General features: G+C 53.1%; 1 protein-coding gene and 1 pseudogene across 4 annotated transcripts; both read right to left on the reverse strand.

Annotated features, from left to right (window-relative positions):
• Positions 1 to 429: 429 nt before the first annotated feature.
• On the reverse strand, positions 430 to 10352 carry CIAO3 (cytosolic iron-sulfur assembly component 3). 4 transcript variants are annotated; one of them, XM_010597445.3, is made up of 11 exons: positions 10245 to 10352; positions 8953 to 9048; positions 8527 to 8670; positions 6456 to 6588; positions 5791 to 5925; positions 4860 to 4978; positions 3934 to 4063; positions 3060 to 3132; positions 2043 to 2180; positions 1430 to 1627; positions 430 to 1325 (listed from the first exon to the last, which is right to left on the reverse strand). In XM_010597445.3, the coding sequence occupies exons 1-11, from the start codon at positions 10308 to 10310 to the stop codon at positions 926 to 928; spliced, it is 1632 nt and encodes a 543-aa protein (XP_010595747.1). In that variant the 5' UTR covers positions 10311 to 10352; the 3' UTR covers positions 430 to 925. The 4 variants fall into 4 exon arrangements, with proteins under 4 accessions (XP_010595747.1, XP_064151376.1, XP_003417836.1 ...); XM_003417788.4 differs by having other exon boundaries at positions 964 to 1325; positions 1470 to 1627; XM_023557566.2 differs by having other exon boundaries at positions 964 to 1325; positions 1470 to 1627; positions 8953 to 9100; positions 10245 to 10324.
• Positions 10353 to 17922: 7570 nt separating this feature from the next.
• LOC100672837 (ferritin heavy chain-like) lies at positions 17923 to 19496 on the reverse strand (annotated as a pseudogene).
• Between the last annotated feature and the right edge of the window lie 2379 nt (positions 19497 to 21875).

The raw sequence follows: 21875 nt of genomic DNA on the forward strand, positions 1-21875 counted from the left end.
CCTGAACAGCGCATCTGAGCAGCCAGAGTCACTGCAGCTACAAGCACAGGCCCTCCTGGTGCTTCAGTGGGTTTCCTGCCTGTCCCCTGAGAAGTGAGCCTGGGGCTGGGCCGGGGCTCATGCCATGTCCCGTCTTCCTGCAGTGACTCAGCCAACTAGGCTGTGTGGGGACGCCGAAACCTCTGGCAACCTTGTCTGCCCCCAGAGGCCAGCAGAGACTGCTTGTCCCATGTATCTGCGTGGACTCCACCAGCCAGGTAGACTTGCAGTGTCTGCTGTGGGGTGCGTGTGGGACCTGGGGACGCCGTGCCCTGTGGGTCCTGGAACTAGCTGTACCGGGTACTGGACTTCTGGACCCAAATAAAGCTTTGAAAAGACCTTGTCTTCACTCTAGCAGATGCTCTCAGGACACAGACCATGTCTTAGAGATGCTTTAGGACATGCACATCCCTTTATTGGGAGTAAGCCTCATGGTAAGACTGGCCCGGTGTGGGCAGAGACAGTCTGGCATCCCCCCATGCCATCTGTGGATGGAAGGCCTGGCTTGGGACTGCAGAGGAGCCATTGCTATACCACCAGGCTCCTTGCACCCCACTGTGCATGCGGGCCGAGCCCCGGGCCTGCTGCAGCCTCGGTGTGTGGCCCATCTCTAGATTCCAGGCCAGCAGGCATGCAACCCCATGCTAGGTGTGGCTCAGGTGGGCACCTCTTGCCTGTTCAGTGGGTTCCCCATGCTGGGCACAACTCCCAGACCGTGGCTTCAGAAAATGACTCTAGAAATTTTAAGTTCCCTTCATGTTAGGGAAGAGTGAGGGAGGCTGGCGACAGCCCGAGCCATCGCAAGTTTCTGGAGCCTTGCTGTGGGCATGGGAGTCAGCTCTCGCCTTCTGACTGAGCCCTAGTGGGCCCCCCGGGGCACAGTGCCTCAGTGTGGGCCTGAGGGTTGAAGCTTGCCAGAGGCAGGTTCCAGCCAGAGTCCTGTTCCCACATGTCCCAGTTTGTCCCGTTGTGTCTTGAGGCAGAGGCCCTGGAGCCCCAAGCTCGTGCTCGTGTACACTCCATGCCAGGCCAGGCAAACCAAAGCCCCTACCACTTGATGCTGAAGCCGAAGCTGGCCTTCTCCACAGCGTGGTACTGTGTATACAGCAGGTGGCCAGCCCTGTTTGAGCCCTCGCCCTGCAGCCAGTGCCTGTACAGCTTCTGGACCCCTGGCACATCTCTGGGCTCCTGTGTCCTGACTTCCCCATACAGCCGCTCCACCTGCTGCAGCAGCTCCTTGCTGCGCCCATCCAGGGCCCTGAGCTGCCCACCGCCATTCAAGCAGCCTGTGGGGGTTAGGGAGAGTGGGATGGGCATGGTGGTGGGGTGATGCACAGGGACAAAACCCATGGCTTCCTCCCCACACCAGCTCTCCTGATCAGCCGCCCACCTGGCCTGCTCCATTCCTGCCCCCAGAGGCCACATGCTACCTGAGGGGCAGGCCATGACCTCCACGTAGTGGTATGGGCAGCGCCCACGCCTCAGCTTCTGTACCAGGTTCTGGATGTTACGGAAGCCATAGGCAGTGGCGAAGTGCAGCAGGACCTGGCCGTCCCGCTCCAAGGTCACCTCCTGGAAGTCCTTGTTCCTGAAGGTACAGAGCTGGTTGGCTGTGACGCTTCCACAGGAGGCCTGGGGGCTTAGGAGGACACCCTGTGGCCAGATGTCTGGTCTTGACTGCAAGACTGCCATCCTTGTTCTCCCTCAAGCAGGGTGTGATGGGGGTAGGACACACTGCCTAACCCCAACCACGGCCTCCTCATTTGAAAGGGACATTCCCCTCCTTCCCTCCTCAAGGACAGTGATAAGGTGCCTCAGCCCCTCTGTGAAGATGCCTCCCATGCTGCACACAGCCCCCATGATGGGGAGACTGAGCTACAGGGCTGGGAGGGGGAGCCCTGCTTGTGCCAAATGCCTGCATAAGCCCAGCTAAGCGAAGGACCAGGGGCTGAGACTGCCATAGATGTAGCCCCTGGAGCCCAGTTCTCGGCTGCTCCACTGACCTCAGGGGCTTGTAGGTGACCTCAGCCACATGGATTCCAAAGAGTTCCCAGGCTGCATGCCTGAACACATGCTCCAGGTAGCCCCCGGAGCCCCCACCCCGATGGCTGGTAGGCTCCTCGGCAGATGCACAGCTCGACCTAAGAAAGGGGGTGGTCAGTACGGCATGGGGATGGGTCTGGGCAGAAGGGCTGCCAGGTGGCCCCTAGGAGAGGCCTGCTGCTGAGGGCCCTCTAGCCCACCTGCCTTTGACCAGGGCAGTGCTGTGGGTTGGGGGAAGGGCTTCCACTCCCAGGTCTGAGGAAGGAGACTCCACAAGAGCAGCCCCAAGGCTGGACTGCAGAGCGAGCTGGGAGGGGTCTTGGAGCAGCGTAGGGGAGCTGGACTGTAGAACATGGGCTCTTCTCAGGACTCAAGCCCCTCCTCAGGACCTGTATGATTTACATTCTCTGGGGAGCTGCCTGCAGCCTGCTGCCCACCCCCATGTTGGGGAGCCAGGCCTGGCCATGACCAGTAAGGGTCTGGGGCACAGTTGGCACGGCCCCACCCCTTGGAGGAATGATCAGAGAGTGCCACAATTCCCCAACACCTGCCCCCACACCGCATGTCCCAAACAAATTCTGAGCAGGGCAGTGGCTGCGGGCCAGGCCAGTGGTCTCTGACCACACTTGTCAGGGTGGAATTGAGACTTCACACATGGTTTCTTACACAGAGAGTATGGCTCATGCCCAGTGGGGGGGTGGGGGGGGATTGTGGGGGTGCATGGTTGGAAGGAGGGGAAGGACCCTGGGGTACAGGACTGTCCCCTTGCCCCAGTCCACTGTGCTCAGGGCACAGAGCTGGGCTAGGCCAGCCTCAGCTCTGATTACCTCAGGTACGTTCACGCTGTGGACCCTGACAGGCATGGAGGCATGGATCCCCGCCCCCCTCCCCCACCCGCCACCCCACAGGCAGCGGCTAAAGCCACAATAAACCCTCCTAGCCATCTGTGGCCCAATGTCAGGTACACCAGGACTCACAGAACATCTAGGGGGGCTGGCTCCAGGTCTGGGAATGAGACCCCTTCCTCCTCCAGCAGCTTGAACATCTCCCCTAGGATAAACCAGATGCTCCACTGGACTCTCAGCACTTGGCCAGCACTCACCGTCCAGGGGCACCCACCCCCACATCTGCCATCTGGCACCCACCCCCACATCTGCCATCTGCCTTCAATGGCCCCATGTGCCTCCTGGGCTGGTGGGTGGAGGACCCAGCCGGGGGCAAGAATTGCCACTCCTAGATACAATTTTTTTTTTTAGATACATAGCCCACCCTCCTGTGTCTCCACGGGAGAGGCAGGGGACTTCCAAGTCTGTCCGGCCTCCCTGTGGCAATTTATTTTTGTGTTCTTTCCATTTCTGAAGGGATGGTGGGGCTCTGTGAGGCTGTTCGTGTACAGGGACTCTATATGCTGACCCAGAAACCCTGGTAATGGCACAACGGCTAAGCACTCAACTACTAACTGAAAGGTAGGCGATTTGAACCCACCCAGTGGATCCGGGAAAAAGACCTGATCTGCTCCCATGAAGACTACAGCCTAGAAAACCCTATATGGCAGTTCTACTCTGTCACGCAGGGTCACTGTGAGTCAGAATTGACTTGACAGCACCTAGCAACAACAGGTGCTGACTGGCAGAGAAATGCTGCTGGGCTTTAGAGCCTTCACCATCCCACCACAGAGCCGTTGACAGTGTGCCATCCAGGCAGGTCTCCAGGATGGGGCTTGACTGGTGACAGCTGACCTGGCTCCACAGGCAGACAGAGGAGGACCCTTGGTCTGGCCTGCTCCCCTACCCTGGGGCTCCCTCAGGGCCTGTGCCTGGGCTCTGGGACCCATAGGCAGTGCAACCGCACCTGTTGTGATGACACAGTCAACATCACGTGTTTGGAACTCTTGGTTGAAGAAATCAGGTCTGGACGCCTCGAGCTTCTTGTCATAGCAGGGCATCACCGTCACATGGTAGAGACGGTCAGGGGTCAGGTGCTACATGGGGACACAGACACAGAGTTGCTCATGGTTCAGGGGCCAAAATGCCCTACACAGGGGCTGACAACACCCCATGCTGTGCCAACATGCCCCACATGGGGGCTGACATGCCCCATAACAGATCAACATGCACTGCATTGGGACAGCCCCAGCCATTCCTCCGAAACCTCTCCTAGCAATCTTGCATTTATCAGCGGGCACTACAGGGCCTGGGCTCATCACTCCAGAAGAAGGACCACCTGCAGATGTGGGCCAATCACAGATGGGCTGACCCTTGCAGAGTAAGCAGGGCCTTCAGTGTGGCTCAGACATCATGCCACCCTGGAAGGAACCAGGAGGCCAGGCAAGAAAGACTCAGGGAGACGTCCACTCATGTCTGGACAGAGGGGAGAAAGCAGGCGCAGCAGCTGTGATCAGCAGTCCCTGCTTGGCTTTCCTCCTCCTCCTCCCCAACCTGTGCTGGGTGCCCTCATAAGCCGCCTACCCTGTGGGGTGGGTGTCGCTGACACATGGCCTCCACCTCCCGCTCCCTGAACCGAGTGCCTGGCCTGCCACCGAGTGTGGGACACGCCTGGAGCTGGTCCTCTGGTGACAGGTGGAGCACTGGGCAGCAGAAGATCAAGTGTCAAGGGATGGGGGTGGCAGAACATTTGCTGCTACTGAACTGTACCACTTCTGCATGTCTGCGGGACCCCATGTGGCCACTGGCTAGGATGCAGCACCTCTCCCACAGTCTCACAGTGACTGATGTGGCCACCACCATTCACGGTGGCTGCACACCCGGCTCTGTCACCTGCTGCTGGGCGAAGAAGTCCTTGACCAGGGCGCCCATGACCTGCTGTGGGGACCGGACAGTGCTGAGATGTGGGAGAAGGAAGCTGCCGTGGGTCTTCTCAGCATAGCAGATCCAGCCTGGGCCAACAGGAGCAGAAGGGGCGCAGTGAGGGAGCTGGTGCCAACTACCTCTCACTGCCAAGAAGTGACTGACAATTCGGGGGCGGGCCATGCGTCAGGGGGTTGACCTCACAGAGAAACACTCTGTTCTCTCATCACCTGGAGGTATGTTTTTAGCAGCTCACAGGGGCACCACCCGCACCCAAAACCCACTGCTGTCAAGTTGATTCCAACTCATAGCAACCCTACAGGGCAGAGTAGAACTATCTCATAGGTTTTCCAAGGCAGTACATCTTTACAGAATCAGATTGCCACCCCTTTCTCCACAGAGCAACTGGCGTATTTGAACTGCCAACATTCTGGTTAGCGGGCACGTGCTTAACTACTGTACCACCAGGACTCCTTGTAAGTGAAAATGACCCAAAGGCGGACCTCCAGGCAGGCTCCTCCTCCTGAGGGATACTCTGGGCCAGACTTCTGACCCGTTTCTACAGAACCCTATGCCTCCTGCCACTCCTATGCCTGTTTTGAGCTGTTGACACCACTTCAGACTTTAACTTCACCTTTAACTTTTAGCTACCTGTAGTAGCACAAAGACCAGGAGGCTGGGTGGTGCACGTGGTTTGCGATTGCCTGCTAAACTAAAGGGCAACAGTTTAATCCCACCCAGCAGTGCCAAGGAAGGAAGGCCTGTACATCCATGAGGGTCACAGCTGAGGAAATCCTACAGAGCAGCTCTACACCGTAACACACAGCTCGCCACGAGTTCAGGGACGACTTGATGCCAGCTCACAAACTGCAACAATCCAGAGACACATGGCCCAGCGCACCTGGGCAGGCGGAAGCCAGCACGGGCAGGGCCTGTCCAGAGTTGGCCTGGCTCTGGAACCGCTGCACGAACTCACGCTGGCTCTCAAGAAGGCTGAAGTTCCGTGAGAAGGCAGTGTCAAACACGTAGTGCACCCCTAGAAGCAACAGCCAGCTCAACCCAGGAGGATACCCACGGTGGGGCCCCGACTGGAACCATGCCACCAAAGACCCTCAGTGTGTCTGTGGTGGTCACATGGCACACCATGCTGTGGACAGTGACCATGGTGCTGCCCAAGAGCCCGCGAGTGACTGTGGGTGTCCCTGTCTGAGGTCAGAGGTCCCTCTAGGGGGCTGGGCTACACCCTGCACAGAGCCCAGACATCAGTCTACAAGGGGTGTCCACTCAATGCCCCTCCCCATAGCCTGGGGACAGAGTCCAACCCCAGTCGGTCTGGGCCAGACAGGTAACAGGTGCTGCGGTGATCATGAGAAAACAATACGAGGTGTGGTGAGTCCAGACTTGCACCCCAGAGTTGGCCCCCGTGGCCTTGCTCATGCAGAGCTGTCACTAGGGTCAGAAGCCACGCCCAGAACAAAGTGCTCCCAGAGCATCAAGTTCAGACATGCGTGAAGAGTCAGCATGGTGGCACGGGCCCCTGCCTCCCACATGGCAGCACCCACCCACCTATCTTTTTAAAGAACGAAGTTAACTTCCTGGAGGTGTCTGTAGGATTTAGCTGAAATCTCGCAGCTAATGAAGCCACGGACTGTGGGGAGACTGAGATGACAACCAGCTTCTGCTGGTCGGGCACCGCCACCTGGAAGGCAAGGAGGGCGCGCTTAACTTTACGTATACTTACACTTACCCACTACCGTCAAGTAAATTCTGACTCACAGGGACCCTGTAGAATAGAGAACTGCCCCATAGGGTTTCCTAGACTGTAAGCTTTAAAAAAGAATTTTTTTATTGTACTTTAGATGAAAGATTTACAGAGCAAATTACTTTCTCATTAAACAGTTAATACACATTGTCTTTTGACATTGGTAGCTAACCACATGATGTGTCCACACTCTGCCCTTCTCAACCCTGGGTTCCCCATTAACAGCTTTCCTGTGCCCTCCTGCCTTCTCATCCTTGCCCTTGAGCTGGTGTGCCTATTTAGTCTCGCTTTGTTTTATGGACCTAGCTAATCTTTGGCTGAAGGGTGAAGCTCAGGAGTGACTTCAGTACAGAGTTAAAAGGGTGTCCAGGGGCCATATTCTCCGGATTTTTCTTTTTTTAACAGAAGGAGAGTGACACATCTTTCTCCCAAAAAGCGCCTGGAGGGTTTGAGCCGCCGACCTCTGGGTTTTACATAGATATGTGTATATATTGCTTTTTTTATTGTGGTAAAACATATATAAAAAAATATTTACCATTTTTACGTGTACAATTCAGTGATCTAAATTATGTTCACGATGTAGAGCAACCATCACCATTAACCGTTTCCAAATTTTTCATCTCTCTTATCAAAAACTCTGTACTGCTTTAGCAATACCCCCATTCTCTCCTCCATCTAGCCCCTGGTAACCACTAATAAACTTTAGTCTCTATGCATTTGCCTTTATGTAAGTGGGCAGAGGTTAAGAGCTACGGCTGCTAACCAAAAGGTCAGCAGTTCAAACCCACAAGCCATTCCTCGGAACTTCTATGGGTCAGCTTGACTCTGTCCTATAGGATCATTTGAGTCGGAATTGACTTGACAGCGATGTTTTTTTTTTTTTTACACAACATTTGCCCTTCGGTGTCTGGCTTCTGTCACTGAACATCATGTTTCCAAGGTTCACCCACATTGTGGCATGCATCAGGACTTAATTTCTGGTATTTCACTGTGTGGATGGACCACAGATTTGGTTAGCCATCATCTGCTGACAGGCTATGTCATGGATTGAATTGTGTCCCCCAAAAATATCTGTCAACTTACCTGGGCCATGATTCTCAGCATTGTATGACTGTCCACTATTTTAAGTGACTGTCCACCATCTTATGTGATTTCCCTATGTTGTGTAAATCCTATCACTATGATGAAATAAGATGCATTAGCAGCAATTATACTGATGAGATCTATAAGATTAAGTAGTATCTTAAGCCAAACTCTTTTGAGATATAAAAGACAGAAGCGGGCAGAGAGACATGGGGACCTCATACTACCACCAAGAAAGTAGCACTGGGAGCACAGCGTGGCCTTTGGACCTGAGGTTCCTGCACTGAGATGCTCCCAGACCAAGGAAAGACTGATGACAAGGACTTTCCTCCAGAGCCAACAGAGAGAGAAAGCCTTCCCCTGGAGCTGGCGCCCTGAATTTGGACTTCTAGCCTACTGGACTGTGAGGGAATCAACTTCTCTTTGTTAAAGCCATCCACTTGTGGTATTTCTGTTCTAGCAGCACTAGATAACTAAGACAGGCTGCATCCACCTTTTACCTGTTACAGTGTTAATGCAGCAAGGTGGGATGCCATCTACTCTTGAATGCTGACGAGATGGCTGGAGAGCTGGGCGCCTGGCTCTGGAGAGCATGGGCGTTAGCTTGGTTGGGCAGTCAGTTCTACACAGACTTCACAACCAAAAGTTTGAGGCCTGGCTCTTTCGGTGTCGGAGAATGCTGGCAGGTAACTCACTAAGAAGAATGCCCACACACCCTCATCTTGACAAATGAATGACAAAATGTTGGTGGATCTCAGGTTGAAAGGGTCTCTCAGCCCACTCACCGCCCACCTTATTAGCATTTAGAATCTTCCGGAGTTCTTCATGGCTCTGCTGGATGATGAGCACGCTCTCTGCTGAGGTGACGCAGCCACTGCATGCCAGGCAGTCGTTCAGTGAGATCTTTGCTTTCTCCAACTTCTGCGTCCCCCTGGCCTGCAGAGGACAGGGAGAGCCCAGGAAAGAGGGAGCCCAGCTCGAGATGAGAGATCTGAGCTGGAGAATCTACAAGACTAGAGCTCTGAGAGAGGGAGGCAGGAACTGCTGTCCTTGCAGAGAAAAAAACCCCCTACAAGGCACATCGGACCTGTTATTCAGTCTGGGCCCCTGCCCCAGTGGCCCTGGGTCCAATCCCTCACACACAGGGAGACTCGGCATCACCTCAGTGAAGAACAAAGCAGAGGAAATGTTTCTGATACTCCAAGCAGAACATCTTACTTGGCTCACTTGGAAGTAACTCCCGTCGTCCTCGATGTGGATCTTGGCTACACCACTCCCCAGCCTCTTGTCCACCTTTATGGGCTTGATGCAGTCCTGAGCCGGGAGGAGACCCCATGCCATGCCAGGCCTGAGAAGACGGAGGCCCCTGGGAAGAGGGTCTCCTAAAGGCTGGCTGCCTGAGGCCCTGTCGGAGCCACGGATGCCAGGACAGTCCTATGCGCTATGGCCACTCACCCCATCCTCACATGGACCACCTTTTCTAACATCCTGTAGGCACCAAAGGTCACTCTGCGGGTCGCCAGTCAGCAGTACAGCCAGTGGCAACCACGCCTGAAAACTCTCCCTGCCAACCCTGATCCTTGCCCTCCCCAGGTATGAACAGGAGGTGTGTCCACAGATAGAAGGGCCAGAAGGTGATGCTGGCTACCGAGAGGAAACTTGGCAGGAGCGCTCTGTTCAGCAGCGTTTACAAGTCACCTCCCTGCCCAGTGCCGGGGGCGGGGGGGGGGAATGTCACTCCCTTCCCTGTTCCTGCCGTCTCTTGTCACTAGAGAACTGCACTGGCCACCACCCTTCTGAAGATGACTGGCTCCAGAAGGCCTGGCGGGGGGCCCTTCAGGGATCATCCCTGCCCACAGTGCTGGGGCACAGCCCCAGCCCCCTTCTCCCCTTCCTCCTCCCCCTGGCACCTTGCAGCTGGGACCCTTACGGCTGTTGGTGGGTGGCAGGCAGGCACAAAACTGCAGGTCCTCTTTAGGGTTGGGCTTCTGTCTTCCTCCCCATGCAGCGCCCACCGCACACCCCGATGTCTACTGAGCTACGGGTTTTTTGGTTTTTTTACCCTGTGTGCTTCACATGGACCATTGCCTTGTCCTCACAACCAAGGTAGGACATCACAGTCCACTTCCAGATAATAGAACTGTAGCTCAGAGAGCTGAGGCCTGGCAGAGATCTTCCCGCAGATGTGGGCATGGCGGTTCTGCGCCCACGAGTGACCCTGGCGGCAAACTACCTGACACCCCACAGCTTCAGTTTACCCAGCCAGAGTGGGGGAGGGGTACTCCCCTCACTGGTGGTCTTGAAGGCATCGTGATAACCAGCTGCTACCTGTGTCCACCAGAGTACAAGTGGGTTCCCTGGAGTCCTTGGGGCACGGGCCTGGGTCCCCGGGGTCGGACCCCATTTCTCAGGGGAGGAAACCGAGAAAGAAAGACAGAGTAGGAAGCTTCCGGCGCGCCAGCCGCGGCCCACTCCCCGCGCACCGCCGCCCGCCGCCAGAGCCTGCCCACCTGCGACGGCCTGATGTAGTCATCCAGGTCTGTGAGTTGCAACGCCCCGCTGAAAGGCGACGCCATGGCGCCCACACTACTGCCCCGCGCAGGTGTCGCCAAACGGCGCAAAAGGCGGGCTGCCGGAAAGCGCCCCTAGCGGCGCATGCGTGCCTCGCCCAAGGCGTCCTGGGGCGGTGACCACCTTCTGCTAGCGGGCGTGGGGACGGCGCCTTTCGTCCCAGTCCCTGGGACACATTCGTTTGCACTTTCCTGCCTCCACCGGGGTGGGACAGGGACAGGGTAGATGAAACTGCCACAGCTCGGGTGCCAGAGCTTGTCTGCCTTCAGAAAGAGGGCATCCCCACTTAGTTTATCCACTCCTTTAGTGTTTACCTTCGGCCAGGTGTGGGCACTGAGGTACCACACTTGGGGAGTTTGCACAGGCAGCAAGCTTTGTTTTGCTCAGTGATGCAGAACCCAGAACAGCCTGACATACAGTGGGCACTCAGTTGCCGTCGAATGAAAAGTTCAGGCGTGATGGACGCTGAAGCAAATGAAAAGTTGGGGGAGAAAGGGGAGGGGGATTCCTTCCATCCCTGGTGGTTCATTGCAGGGCATGAGGTCCTATGAGGAATGCTGGTTGGCCTTAGGGAGCCCCTCGCAGGGTCCCCAGGCCCCTTTTGCTTCATTTCGAGGAGCAGTCTGAGCAAACTCCATTTCCCCGTGAAATTTTATGACTTTGAACAGAACAATTTTTGTGTCTATCACATTCAGTTATGCACTGAATGACCATTTTTTCCTGGAACTTTCTAGAAAAATCCAGGGGTCAAATCTGGGCCCAGCCCCAGCAGTTTCAGTCCCTGTAGGGGGACTCAGGTGTCTTAGTTATCTAGTACTGCTATAACAGTATTAAACAGAAATTTATTTTTTGACAGGAGGCTAGAAGTCTGAATTCAGGGACCAGCTCTAGGGGAAGGCTTTCTGTCTTTGTCTGCTCTAGAGGAAGGTCGTCTCTTCTGAGCTTCTGTTCCTTGGTAATGTATCTTCATGTGGCATGGTACCTATCTTCCCCCAGCTCTGCTGGCTTAATCTGTTCTTTTATATCTCAAAGAAATTGATTTAAAACACACCCTACACTAATACTGCCTCATTAACATAAAAAAGAAAACCTGTTTCCAAATGGGATTATAACCACTATAACCCAAAAACCAAACCCGTTGCCATCCAGTTGATTCCCATTCACAGTGACCCTATAGGACAGGGTAGAACTGCCTGCGGTCCGTTTGATCACTTTTGTGTGGCCTTTCTAGCCATGGTCTTGTAAATCCCACCCAAGTGGTTAGGTGGGACTGGGCAAATAAGATAATTGTGGCTCACCAATGGGATTGGTCAGTTTTGCACCCCACTGGGCTTGAAATGAGTCACTCCAGGCCAGGGAAAGAGCAGATCCCACCACAACCGAGGAATAACAGCCAGGAGCCAGCACTTCCTTTGGACCCAGGATCCCTGTGCCGAGAAGCTTCTGGAACCAGGAGACAGAGAGAGAGAGCTGTAACACTGAAGGTAGCGAGAAACAGTGGCAGAGACCTGGCAGCAGGAGACAGCGTGGTGGGCTTCCCCACAGAGAAAGAAAGCTGAGTGCCTTTGGGCAGAGGCCCAGAGCCAGAGAGAGGCATGCCTGTGAGCACAGCGGGAAAGAGGCTGTCTTGATGGAAGAACTGTATCCTGAGCCTGAATTGTAACTTCCTAATAAACCCCATAATCATGAGTATTGTCTGTGAGTTGTGTGTGGCGATTGCAATGAATATTGAACCCAGCAAAGAAGTAGAAAGTGCCATGCGAAGGACAGTTGGTGTCAGAATTGGTAAAGATGGCGGAGAGAGAAAGTATGCCTAACCCCTGTCTCATAGGAATCAGCTTTGGGCTGTTGATCTTGATTCTTCTTCCCCCTCATGAAGTTAGAGGAGGTCAGACACTGCCCCATGCCATTTTTACACTGTCCCATAGGGTTTCCAAGGAGCAACTGGTGGATCTGAATGACCAACCTTTTGGTTAGCAGCCAAGCTTTTAACCACTGCACCACCAGGCCTCCATAACCCTGCCCAAACTCAACCCATCAAGGGCAGAAGGAGGACCCTCAGCTTTGGCATTTGGAGCAGGTCCAGTTGGGCTTTGTGTGTGTGTGTGTGTGCGCGCACGCGAGTGAGAGTGTGTGAAGGTGTGCGTATATGAGTGTGTGTGAGATAGTGGCTCTATTAGTGTATGAGTCCGTGTGTGTGTGAGTGTGAGAGTGCATGTGTATGTATGTGACCAGAAACCCCCTGGTCTGTGTACCCCCCAAAAATGTGTCGTAAATTATAACCATCATAGGAGTTAGGATTTACAACACATTTTTGGGAGGCACAATTCAATCCGTAACAGCGGGAGATCGTCATCCAGTATTTTGTTCAGAAAATATGACCAGGGGTTTTCTGATCTCATACACTTGCACACACCCACAGACACACTCACATTCACACTCGCACACACACCTGCACTCACACACTGATAACACCCATTTACTATCTCACACACACACTCACATGCTCACATAATACACACACACTTATATATACTGTCACACCTTCACATACTCTCACTCACATACTCACACACACACACACACACTCACGCAAAGCCCTATTGGATCTGCTCCAAATGCTGGAGCTGAGGGTCCTCCTTATGGCCTTAATGGGTGGAGTTTGGGCGGGACCCCGCAGCCCCAGCAGCTCTTTTATTACTCTCAGCCTTTCCTTGGGGACCCTAAGGCTCTTGTGCCAACCATGACACCTCCTGGGTCTTTGCATTCACATTTTACAAATTGTTTCATCATCATCGTTAGTGAATATTTACCTCCTGCTTCCCATGTGCACAGCTCCCAGCCTGACCCTGACGGGAGGCTTCCACGTGCTGGGGAGGGCACAGGGCCGGCTGAGGACGCAAGCAGCAGGGGACGCTCTTGTGGACTCCACAGGGCCCTAGCCTCGGCCTCTGCTCTAGACACGGAATTCACTTGGGCTCCAAGGCGTCCACCTCCTCTTTGCTGGCACCGTTTCCTCAGAGGCTTGCAGAGCCAAGAAACTCCTTACTGTGGACTACAGTGCAGGCTCACCCCCGAGGACAGATGCCCTGAGCGAGCAACCAGACTGGCCATAACAAAAGACCACAAAGCAGGGGCTTGAAAGAAGAGAGATTGTTCTCTCACGGTCTGGAGGCTACAAATCCAAATTCGAGGTGTGGGTGGGCCGTGCTCCCTCCAAAGACTCTGGAGGAGGGTTCAGCCTTGTCTCTTCCAGTTCCTGGTAGCCCCAGGGGTTCCTGGGCTTGTGGCAGCATTGCTCCCATCTCTGCCTCTGTTGTCTCTTGGCTTCTCCTCCTCTCTCTTCTCTTCTAAGGGCACTTGTCACTGGACTTAGGGCCAACCCAAACCAGGATGAACTCATCTCAAGTTCCATAACTCAGTCACATCTGCAAGACCCGTTTTCCAAACAAGGTCACACTCAGGGGTCGCAGACAGCTGTATCTTTAGGGGCGCTGCCATTCACTTCATGACAGCCCTCATGTCCATGTTCTCATGAGAACCTCAGGGGTTGGAGGACAGGTGAATACTAGGATAAGTTTCACCTGGCCTAGCCCACCTCCTAAATGTGTGTGTTTTGGGGGGCACACACTGATGAGGCTTGGGGCTGAACTGGCGTTGAAGAACAGGTAGAACAGGGTGGTAGCCACTGTGACCAGCAGAGGGGACATAGCCCAGAATGTGTCCAAGAGCCATGAGCATGGCAGGTTGCACTGTGGAGCTGGGGTGGGGGCCACTGGACTCTCGGAAAGATAAGCTGACCAGGGGTGGGGCAGGAGAGGCAGGCACAGGGTTGGGGGGAGGTAAAATAAAAAGAATAAATAAATAAAATTTAATGTTTCCTAACCATATGATCAGAGCCCTGGTGATGCAGTGATTAAGAGCTCAGCTGCTAACCAAGAGGTTGGCAGTTTGAATCCACCAGCCTCTCATCGGAAATCCTATGGGGCAGTTCTACTCTGTTCTATAGGGTCACTATGAGTTGGAATCAACTTGATGGCAATGGGTTTGGTTTTGGGTAATCATATGATGGGTTCCTGAGGGGTGCAAATGGCTAAGCACTTGACTACTAGCTGTATGGTTGATGGTTCGAATCCACCCAGAGGTGCCGCAGAAGACAGGCCTGGTGATCTACTTGGGAAAGGTCACAGCCTTAAAAACTCTGTGGAGCAGTTCTATTCTGCACACATGGAATCACCAGGAGTCAGAATCTAACAACTGTCAACTAACAACAACAGTCATATGATGCAAAATATTTGTCACATTTTCAAATGCCCTGGTGGCAAAGCAAGCATCGAGGATGCATCCCCACCCTGAGAAATGGAGAGGAGGAATGGGGTTCACTGCCCCAATGACTCACGTGGTTATAGGAGGCGTGAGTAGTTTCCACAGCCAGTGGAGAGCCCTGAGTCACTGGCTACCCACACACACACAGGTCCACCCAAACTTGGCTGTTAGTGACCCTAAGCACACAGGTAGCCACGGAGTCTTCAGGGCTTGCTGGGGGGCTCCCCACTCCTGTCTCCCAGTACCTGGTATTAAGTGTTGCAGGAGGGCAGTAGGTGTGCGGAGGAGGCTGAAGACATGGTGGCCATCTCTACGTGCAAGACAGGTAGACAGGTACACATACAGACAGGTAGACTCAGGGCTGCCTTTTGCAGAGGACAGAGTCATCATCAGCACAGCAAGGGGATGGTGATGACCCACCCAGAATCTGGGACTCTTTCATTCCCATGGAAACAGGTCTTGGGTCCTATACCTGCCCACACACTTGTCGTAAATTGGGGGCTATTTGGTTTGTTTTTGTGGGCAGCAGCGAGGGGCCTCCTTACGACATGAGGGCCCTCAGGCTTAGGAGATTCTGGACAAATCAGCCCCAGGCCCCTCACAGTCATGGAGGGGGTCTCTCCTCTCTGGATAGGCATGGGGTGGGGGGCAAAGCTTCCACATCTGTTCCCAGAGGGCCTTTCTATGGCACAGGGGGCTATTTTGGTCCCCGTGGGTGTGTCGGTGGGAGAGACTCAACCAACAGGAGTGAGCTCATTAGGGTGGCCCTGCCCTGGGGGAGGTCATCATCCCTGCAAGTCCCCAGGGTCCAGAGAGAGACCACCCTTTAGTGATGGAGGCTGTTGTGGTGGTCTGGCCCTTCCCCTGGTTCCCGGCCCAGCCCCTTGTCCAGGTCCACCCTGCCCTGAGGTGCAGGCACCACCTTTGTGAAGAGAAACTGACCCAGTTTTATTCGTTGTAGGGAACTGCTCGAAGTCATTTGAGAACCGTTATGGCGTAATCCACACCGGCCCCTGTCCTCTGGGGCCACCACATCTTGTCAACAGGTGTAATCCTGGCAGGGCCCCTGTGTGGCTGGGTGCACACCTCAATTAGCCGTTAATGAGGAGGCCTGTGTGACCTCCTCCCTTGGGGATCTAGAAAGGCTGAGGGCATTGTGGCAGAAGCAGCAGACAGAGGATGCGGGTGGGTTGCAGCTCCAGGGTCCCCCCTCTGCTACAGAGCTGGAAGGGGCTGCAGGAAACACCAGAGAGAGTTTCAGAGTCTGCCTGATGTTCGAGCTCCCTGGGGAGGTGTGGTGCTCGCTGTCCACAGTACATGGGGTCCATCCTGCTTAGGCCCCCATCGCCCCATGGGCTCAACGGCACCCCTCCCAGGAGCCTTCGCACCCACTCTTTGTATGCAGACCCCCGAATGATCATCAGCAGCACTCAGGTGGCCTGAGAAGGCCTTCACCTGGTCTGGGGTCCGCACCAAAGTTTGCAGCCCCCTGGCTGCTACCTTGGCCAGGCTGTGAACCCCCCACCCAGGCCTACCCAGCCTTGAGGTGCTTGATACTCAATAGTTCCAGAAGGTTCTCGCTGAGCAGGCCCTCCAGGTCCTGGGGAGTGAGCTTCTGTAGGAGGTAGGAGGTGGGGGCAGAGGCAGGAGAGTTCCTGGGGGTCCATAGGGCAAGCCTGTTCCTCTCTGGCCTCCCACGCCTCCCTGTCCCTCAGAGTTCTCTGTACTTGGATTCTGTTCCCTGTGTGGAGCCCTGCTGGGTCCAGGGTGCCCCCCAGGGGCCATCTCCACTCTGTTGGTATCCCCAGCCCTGGCTCTCTGCTCTGAGATGCTGAAGCTCCCAGGCTGCAACCTCTTGGGGCAGTCTTCTTTCCCCCACACCCAGGTCCCCGCATGTCTACAGCTGCATCACCCTGGGTGTACAAAGCAAGGCCTCAGTTCCCCACCCCATGTGACAGTGTCCCCCTGGCCCTCCCCTTGGCCATTATATGTGGGCTGAAGAAGCACACGGCTTTCTGAGATGTGAAGCCCTGGTGGCCGGCCCCAGGCATCCTGGGGTGTGGAAGGCCAGGAAGAGGATGCCGGGGGAGCCTGGGCAGGACAAGGGAGGGACAGCCCCACAGGTCCCAAGACCATTTGCAGATGGACTCAGGGAGGCACCAGGGCCGAGGGTTGCCTGGGATCCGGGAGCCAGTGCACTGGGGGTCCACCAGCCACCCCTCCCTGGGCTGCTTGGCCCACTCCCCAGAACCTCTGCCACGTGGGGCTGCTCCTAGCCTCCCTCCTACAAACCTCCCTTGGGTACCCCCCCGCCCCCCCTCCTCCCGCTCACCAGTGGCAGCTCCACCAAGAGCCGGTCCAGGAACCGGTGCACAGATGTGGGCAGCTGGGCCCCAACCATGGCCAGGACCTGGTCCACGTCCCACTACTGGGCTTGACCCCAGAGCACCCAGCTCCAGAGTTGTAACCACTCTCCTTGGCCAAAACCCAAAACCCGTCTCTTCTGCAGGCTTGGCCAGCCATTTGTGGGCTCTATTTCCTCCTCTGCAAAGTGGATGAAAAGCCATCTTCTGCGGCCCTCAACCAGCCTTATGGCACATGGGGAAGCAGTGCAGGGGAGAGGTGTCACCACCCAGAGTCAGGTCAACCAGGGAAGGCTTCCTGGAATAGGCAGCCAGAGCAGTCTTGGAGGGGGGCCTGGTGAGGAAGGGTCTCTGGGGACATCCCATATAGGGGGGCCCTGATTTCAACAGTGGATCTACTCTGGGCCCTGGGGCTCGGGTCACCAAGCAAATGGGACTGGCAGCAGAGGAAGGCATGTCTGGGACACCCAAGCCCATATGGTTGAAGATCCAGTGGTCAGGTCTGCTCCAGGCTCCAGGCAGGGTCTCCTGATGACCCTTAGACTCTGCAGCCTATTTCTGTTCTGCCCATGTTGGGGAGGGGTGTTCAGGGAGGTCCTAGCTGGTTTTCTTTGAGCCTCATCCCTGTGCCCCCATGGGGATTAATGTTCAGTGTGTCTGCACCAGAAGTCATACTACAGAAGCCAGAAGTAACATTTATCCAACTTCTTAGATGTGGCTGAAGTTGCCCTCATCAGGAACAGATTTAGCCATGTGAAAATAAGAGTTTTTTTTTTTTTTCCAATGTGAAGGAATGGTACAAATGAAAGAATGGAAGTGGATGTTTTGGTACAATTTATAGAAAAGGTACATGTGAACCCAACATGCAGGCGCTGTCTTGGTGACCACCGAAGTCAACCCTGAGGCTATGGGGAAGCCAGGCTAAAGCTTAGCTCTCTCCATCACTGTCTCCCAGGGTGTGCTTGTCAACGAGATACTCTGACAGGTCAGATTCTGGGGCCCCATCTTACACAAGTTGGTTGCGTAGTCACCCAATTCTTTGATGAATTTCACCTGCTCTTTGAGGTAATAAGTCTCAATGAAGTCTCAAATGGGTGTCGTTTTTGTCAGTGGCCAGCTTCTGCAGTTCCAGGAGTGACTGATGCATGCATTTTTCCAAGCGTAACGCACACTCCGTTGTATTCAGTCCACTCTCCCAGTCATCACGGTCTGGTTTCTTGATATCCTGAAAGAAGATTCAGCCACCTCATTGGTTCTGCAGCTTCATCAGCTTCTCAGTATGTTCTCTCTCCTCATGAGATTGGTGAAGAAAATATTTGGCAAAGATCTCCAAAGCATCATCATAGCAGTTGAAGTAGTGAGACCTGGACAAGTAGACATAGGAGGTTTAGAGCTCCAGGTTGATCTGGTGGTTGATGGTATCCTCTGAGTCCTGGTTGTAGTTCTGGTACATCTGGGAGAGGGGTGTGGTCATCATGGTGGCAGTCGAGGAGAGGCAGCAGTTGCATTGCACTGGAGCAATGGTAGGGGCCTTGGGGCATCCAGGGGCACTGCTGTGAGAAGGTGGCGGAAGGCTGGCTGGGAGTGGCTGGCTGGGGGAAGGTGGGCGAGCGCTAGGTTCTGTTCAAGCACTGTTAAAGCAAGAGACCATAGCGGCTCTGCAAAGGATGTCTGGCCAACATTTCTTTCATGAGCACAGCTTACTTTTGCTTATTTTAAAAAACATACGTAATTTTGGATCTGCCTCTCTGCAGTGTCACAAACATCTGCTATTATCTACATTTCTAATTTTGTAAATCTCCTTGTTTTAATTTGAATTTCTATAATTGCTGGAAAGGTCAAACCCCTCTTAGTAAGCCCACAAGTTGTTCAGCAAGTGATAAAATAAACTCTTATTGTGTGCTGCCTAGTGAATTCTGCCTCATAGCAACCTCATGGGACAGAGCATAACTGCCCCATAGGGTTTCCTAGGCTGTAGTCTTTTTTGTTTAGTCTTTATGGGAGCAGATCTCCAGGTCTTTCTCCTGAGGAGCCAATGGTGGGTTTGAACCAATGACCTTTTAGTTAGCAGCCAAAAGTTTAACCATTACAGGACCAGGTTCCTTTAAAATAAACTAGCCCCCCCCTCAAAAAAAAATTAGTAAAGACACAGAGGATTGAACAACACATTCAATCACCTTGACCTAACTGATATTTATAGAACATTATAACCAGCTACTGCAGAATATACTTTTTTTTCAAACATGCATGATATACTCGTAGATACACCATCTTCTGGGCTGTTAAACAAATCTCAACAAATTTAAAAGGATTGAAATCATAAACACTCCTTTATCATTACTAAATGTCCTTCTTTATCATTGGTAATCGTCCTTGTCTTTACATTTATTTTACCTGACATTAAGTTGGCCATAGCCACTCCAGCCTCCTTATCCTTCCTGTTTGCATGGTATACCCTTTTCCATTCATTTACTTTTAGGTTTTCTATATCTTTATATTTAAAGTGTCACTTTTACAGATAGCATGTAGTTAAGGTTTTTTTCTTAATCTGTCCTGATGTTGTTGTTGTTGTTGTTAGCTGCTACCAAGTCAGCTCCTGACTCATGACCCCATACACAACAGAACAAAATGCTGCCCGATCCTGCACCATCCCCATGATCAGTTGTGAATCAAATCATTGTGGTCAATATGATTCTCACTGGCTGATTTTCATAAGTAGATCACCAGGCCTTTCTTCCTAGTCTGTCTTAGTCTGAAAGCTCTGCTGAAATATGTTCAGTGTTATAGCAGTACACAAGCCTCCACTGACAGACGGGTGGCGACTGTGCGCGAGGTGCGCTGGTAACCCTGTCTTTTAGTACCTGTGTTTTGTGTTTAAACCAGGGACTGGCAAACTGCAGTCCATGATTTTTACATTTGTAAAGGGTTTTAAAAAATCAAAAGAAGAACAGTATTTCATGACACAGGAAAATTATATGAAATTCACATTTCAGTGTCCATAAATCAAGTTTCACTGGAACAGGGCTGTGCTCATTTGTCCTCTCCTGTGTCTGCTTTCTGGCTGCAATGGCAGAATGGAGTGCTGCAACAATGTTGCACTGCTGTCCAGATGCTAATCAGTGAAGCAGTGGTAACAGTGTTTTGAGTGCAGCATGAATGGTCATATTGCTACATTTTATTCTTTCTTATCAAGGCAAACCCATCCCTGGGGGTGGGGGGGGGAGGAAGAGGAAAGTGGACTTTTAAAAGTCATGTTTTTAAGGCACAGTATAGCGTGGATTATTTTACTAGACTAGATGACAAAGCACTGTGTTCATTATGCAGTGAGCCTACAGCTTTGCTGAAATACACTATACTTCCACATTTCCAAACCAGGCACTCATCACGGGAAATATTACCAACTCACAGGAAAGCAAAGGTCAGAAAAATCAGAAAATTTAAAATAGAGTATCTTGTGAAGTTGAATTTCTTCACAAAAATGAAAATGAGGCTGCAGACAAATTAAGCTTCCCAGAGGCTTGTTAGTCAAACAAGGAAAGCTATTTATGGATGGTGAGTTAACTAACTCATGTTTGATTGCAGCAAAGACTATGCAGAGAAAATGAACTTTAAGACTCTCAGCCTTTGGGCAAGAACAGTTGTTCTAAGGTTAAGTGCATTGGGATCAAAATCATAGTCAATTAAAAACAAGGCAAATTATTTGAGGCGGTTTCCTTGGCTCCTGGTGGGTAGACAGATGTTACTGATGCTGCCCAGTTGTGGTTGTTTATTTGAGGAGGTGGAGGTGACTATCTCCCTGAAACAACGAACTACAGGGAGCTTATTTTAAAAAAGTTGAGAAAACGTTAATTGGGCACAAACTGAAGTGAAATCTTCTAATACGTGTTTTAATCCATGGTAGCAAAGTTATGTATGGAGCAGGAAAAGGCTTAGCTGGACAAAGTTACAAGGCTTGTGCAAATGTAACCCGTTTAAAGCCTAAGGCTTTTTCTTATATCACTCACCCACAGGTACTTTGCAGAAAATATTTGAATCACTCATGGGTTACTGAACCAGTAAAGCCAAGAGCGACCTCCACGTTAACGATGGACTTAACCAGCAGCAGTTTCGTGAGCTTTTTTCAGAAATGGGAGCTCGGTACCGTGAGCAGAAGCAGCAGTGGCGTGTACTCCCTAGAGCAGACAAGTACCCAGGTGTTATGGGGTGAATTGTGTTCCCTGAAAAGATATGTTCAAATCTTAACCTGGCACTTGTGAATGTGACTGTTTAGAAGTAGGGTCTTTGCAGATGTTACCAGTTAGCCTTGCCATGAGGTCGTGCTGGAGTGGGGTGGGTCCTAATCTTATATGAGTGCTGTCCTCATAAAAGAGGAGACACAGGGACAGGGACACAGAGGAAACCAACGGTGTGGGCTCCCTGCCAGGCAGGCCATTCTACTTCACCGAGCCTCAGTTTCACACCCCAAGAAATGGGAGGACAAGATCTCAGGAAACAACACCTTGAGGGCTCCTGGCCCATGCCTGGGGCCCACGACTGTCCACCTGGCAGAGCTCCCACACACCCACCGAGAGAAGGCCCAGGGCAGCTCTCCACTCCTACTGCCCCATTCACGGGGTGGCCCAGGGCTGACCCAGTGCTGGCCTTTGCTCTGGGTAGGGGCCTACCCATGCATTCCTACAGCGTGAGTAGCCGCCCCTCCCAGCCGCCTGGGCAGACCCATTTTTGAGAGCCCTGGAGAGTGTCGGCCACTAGACCAGCCCCACTCCCCAGTGGTGGAAACCGGAGGCAGAGAGGGAACAGGCTTGGTGGGTCAGCCTGGAAGGTAAGAGTCATCATAAGGCAGGGCCTGCCAGGACTCTGGGAGGGACCATCCAGGAGTAG

This window comes from Loxodonta africana, chromosome 12 (assembly GCF_030014295.1).
Source record: "Loxodonta africana isolate mLoxAfr1 chromosome 12, mLoxAfr1.hap2, whole genome shotgun sequence".
Lineage (NCBI taxonomy): Eukaryota > Metazoa > Chordata > Mammalia > Proboscidea > Elephantidae > Loxodonta > Loxodonta africana.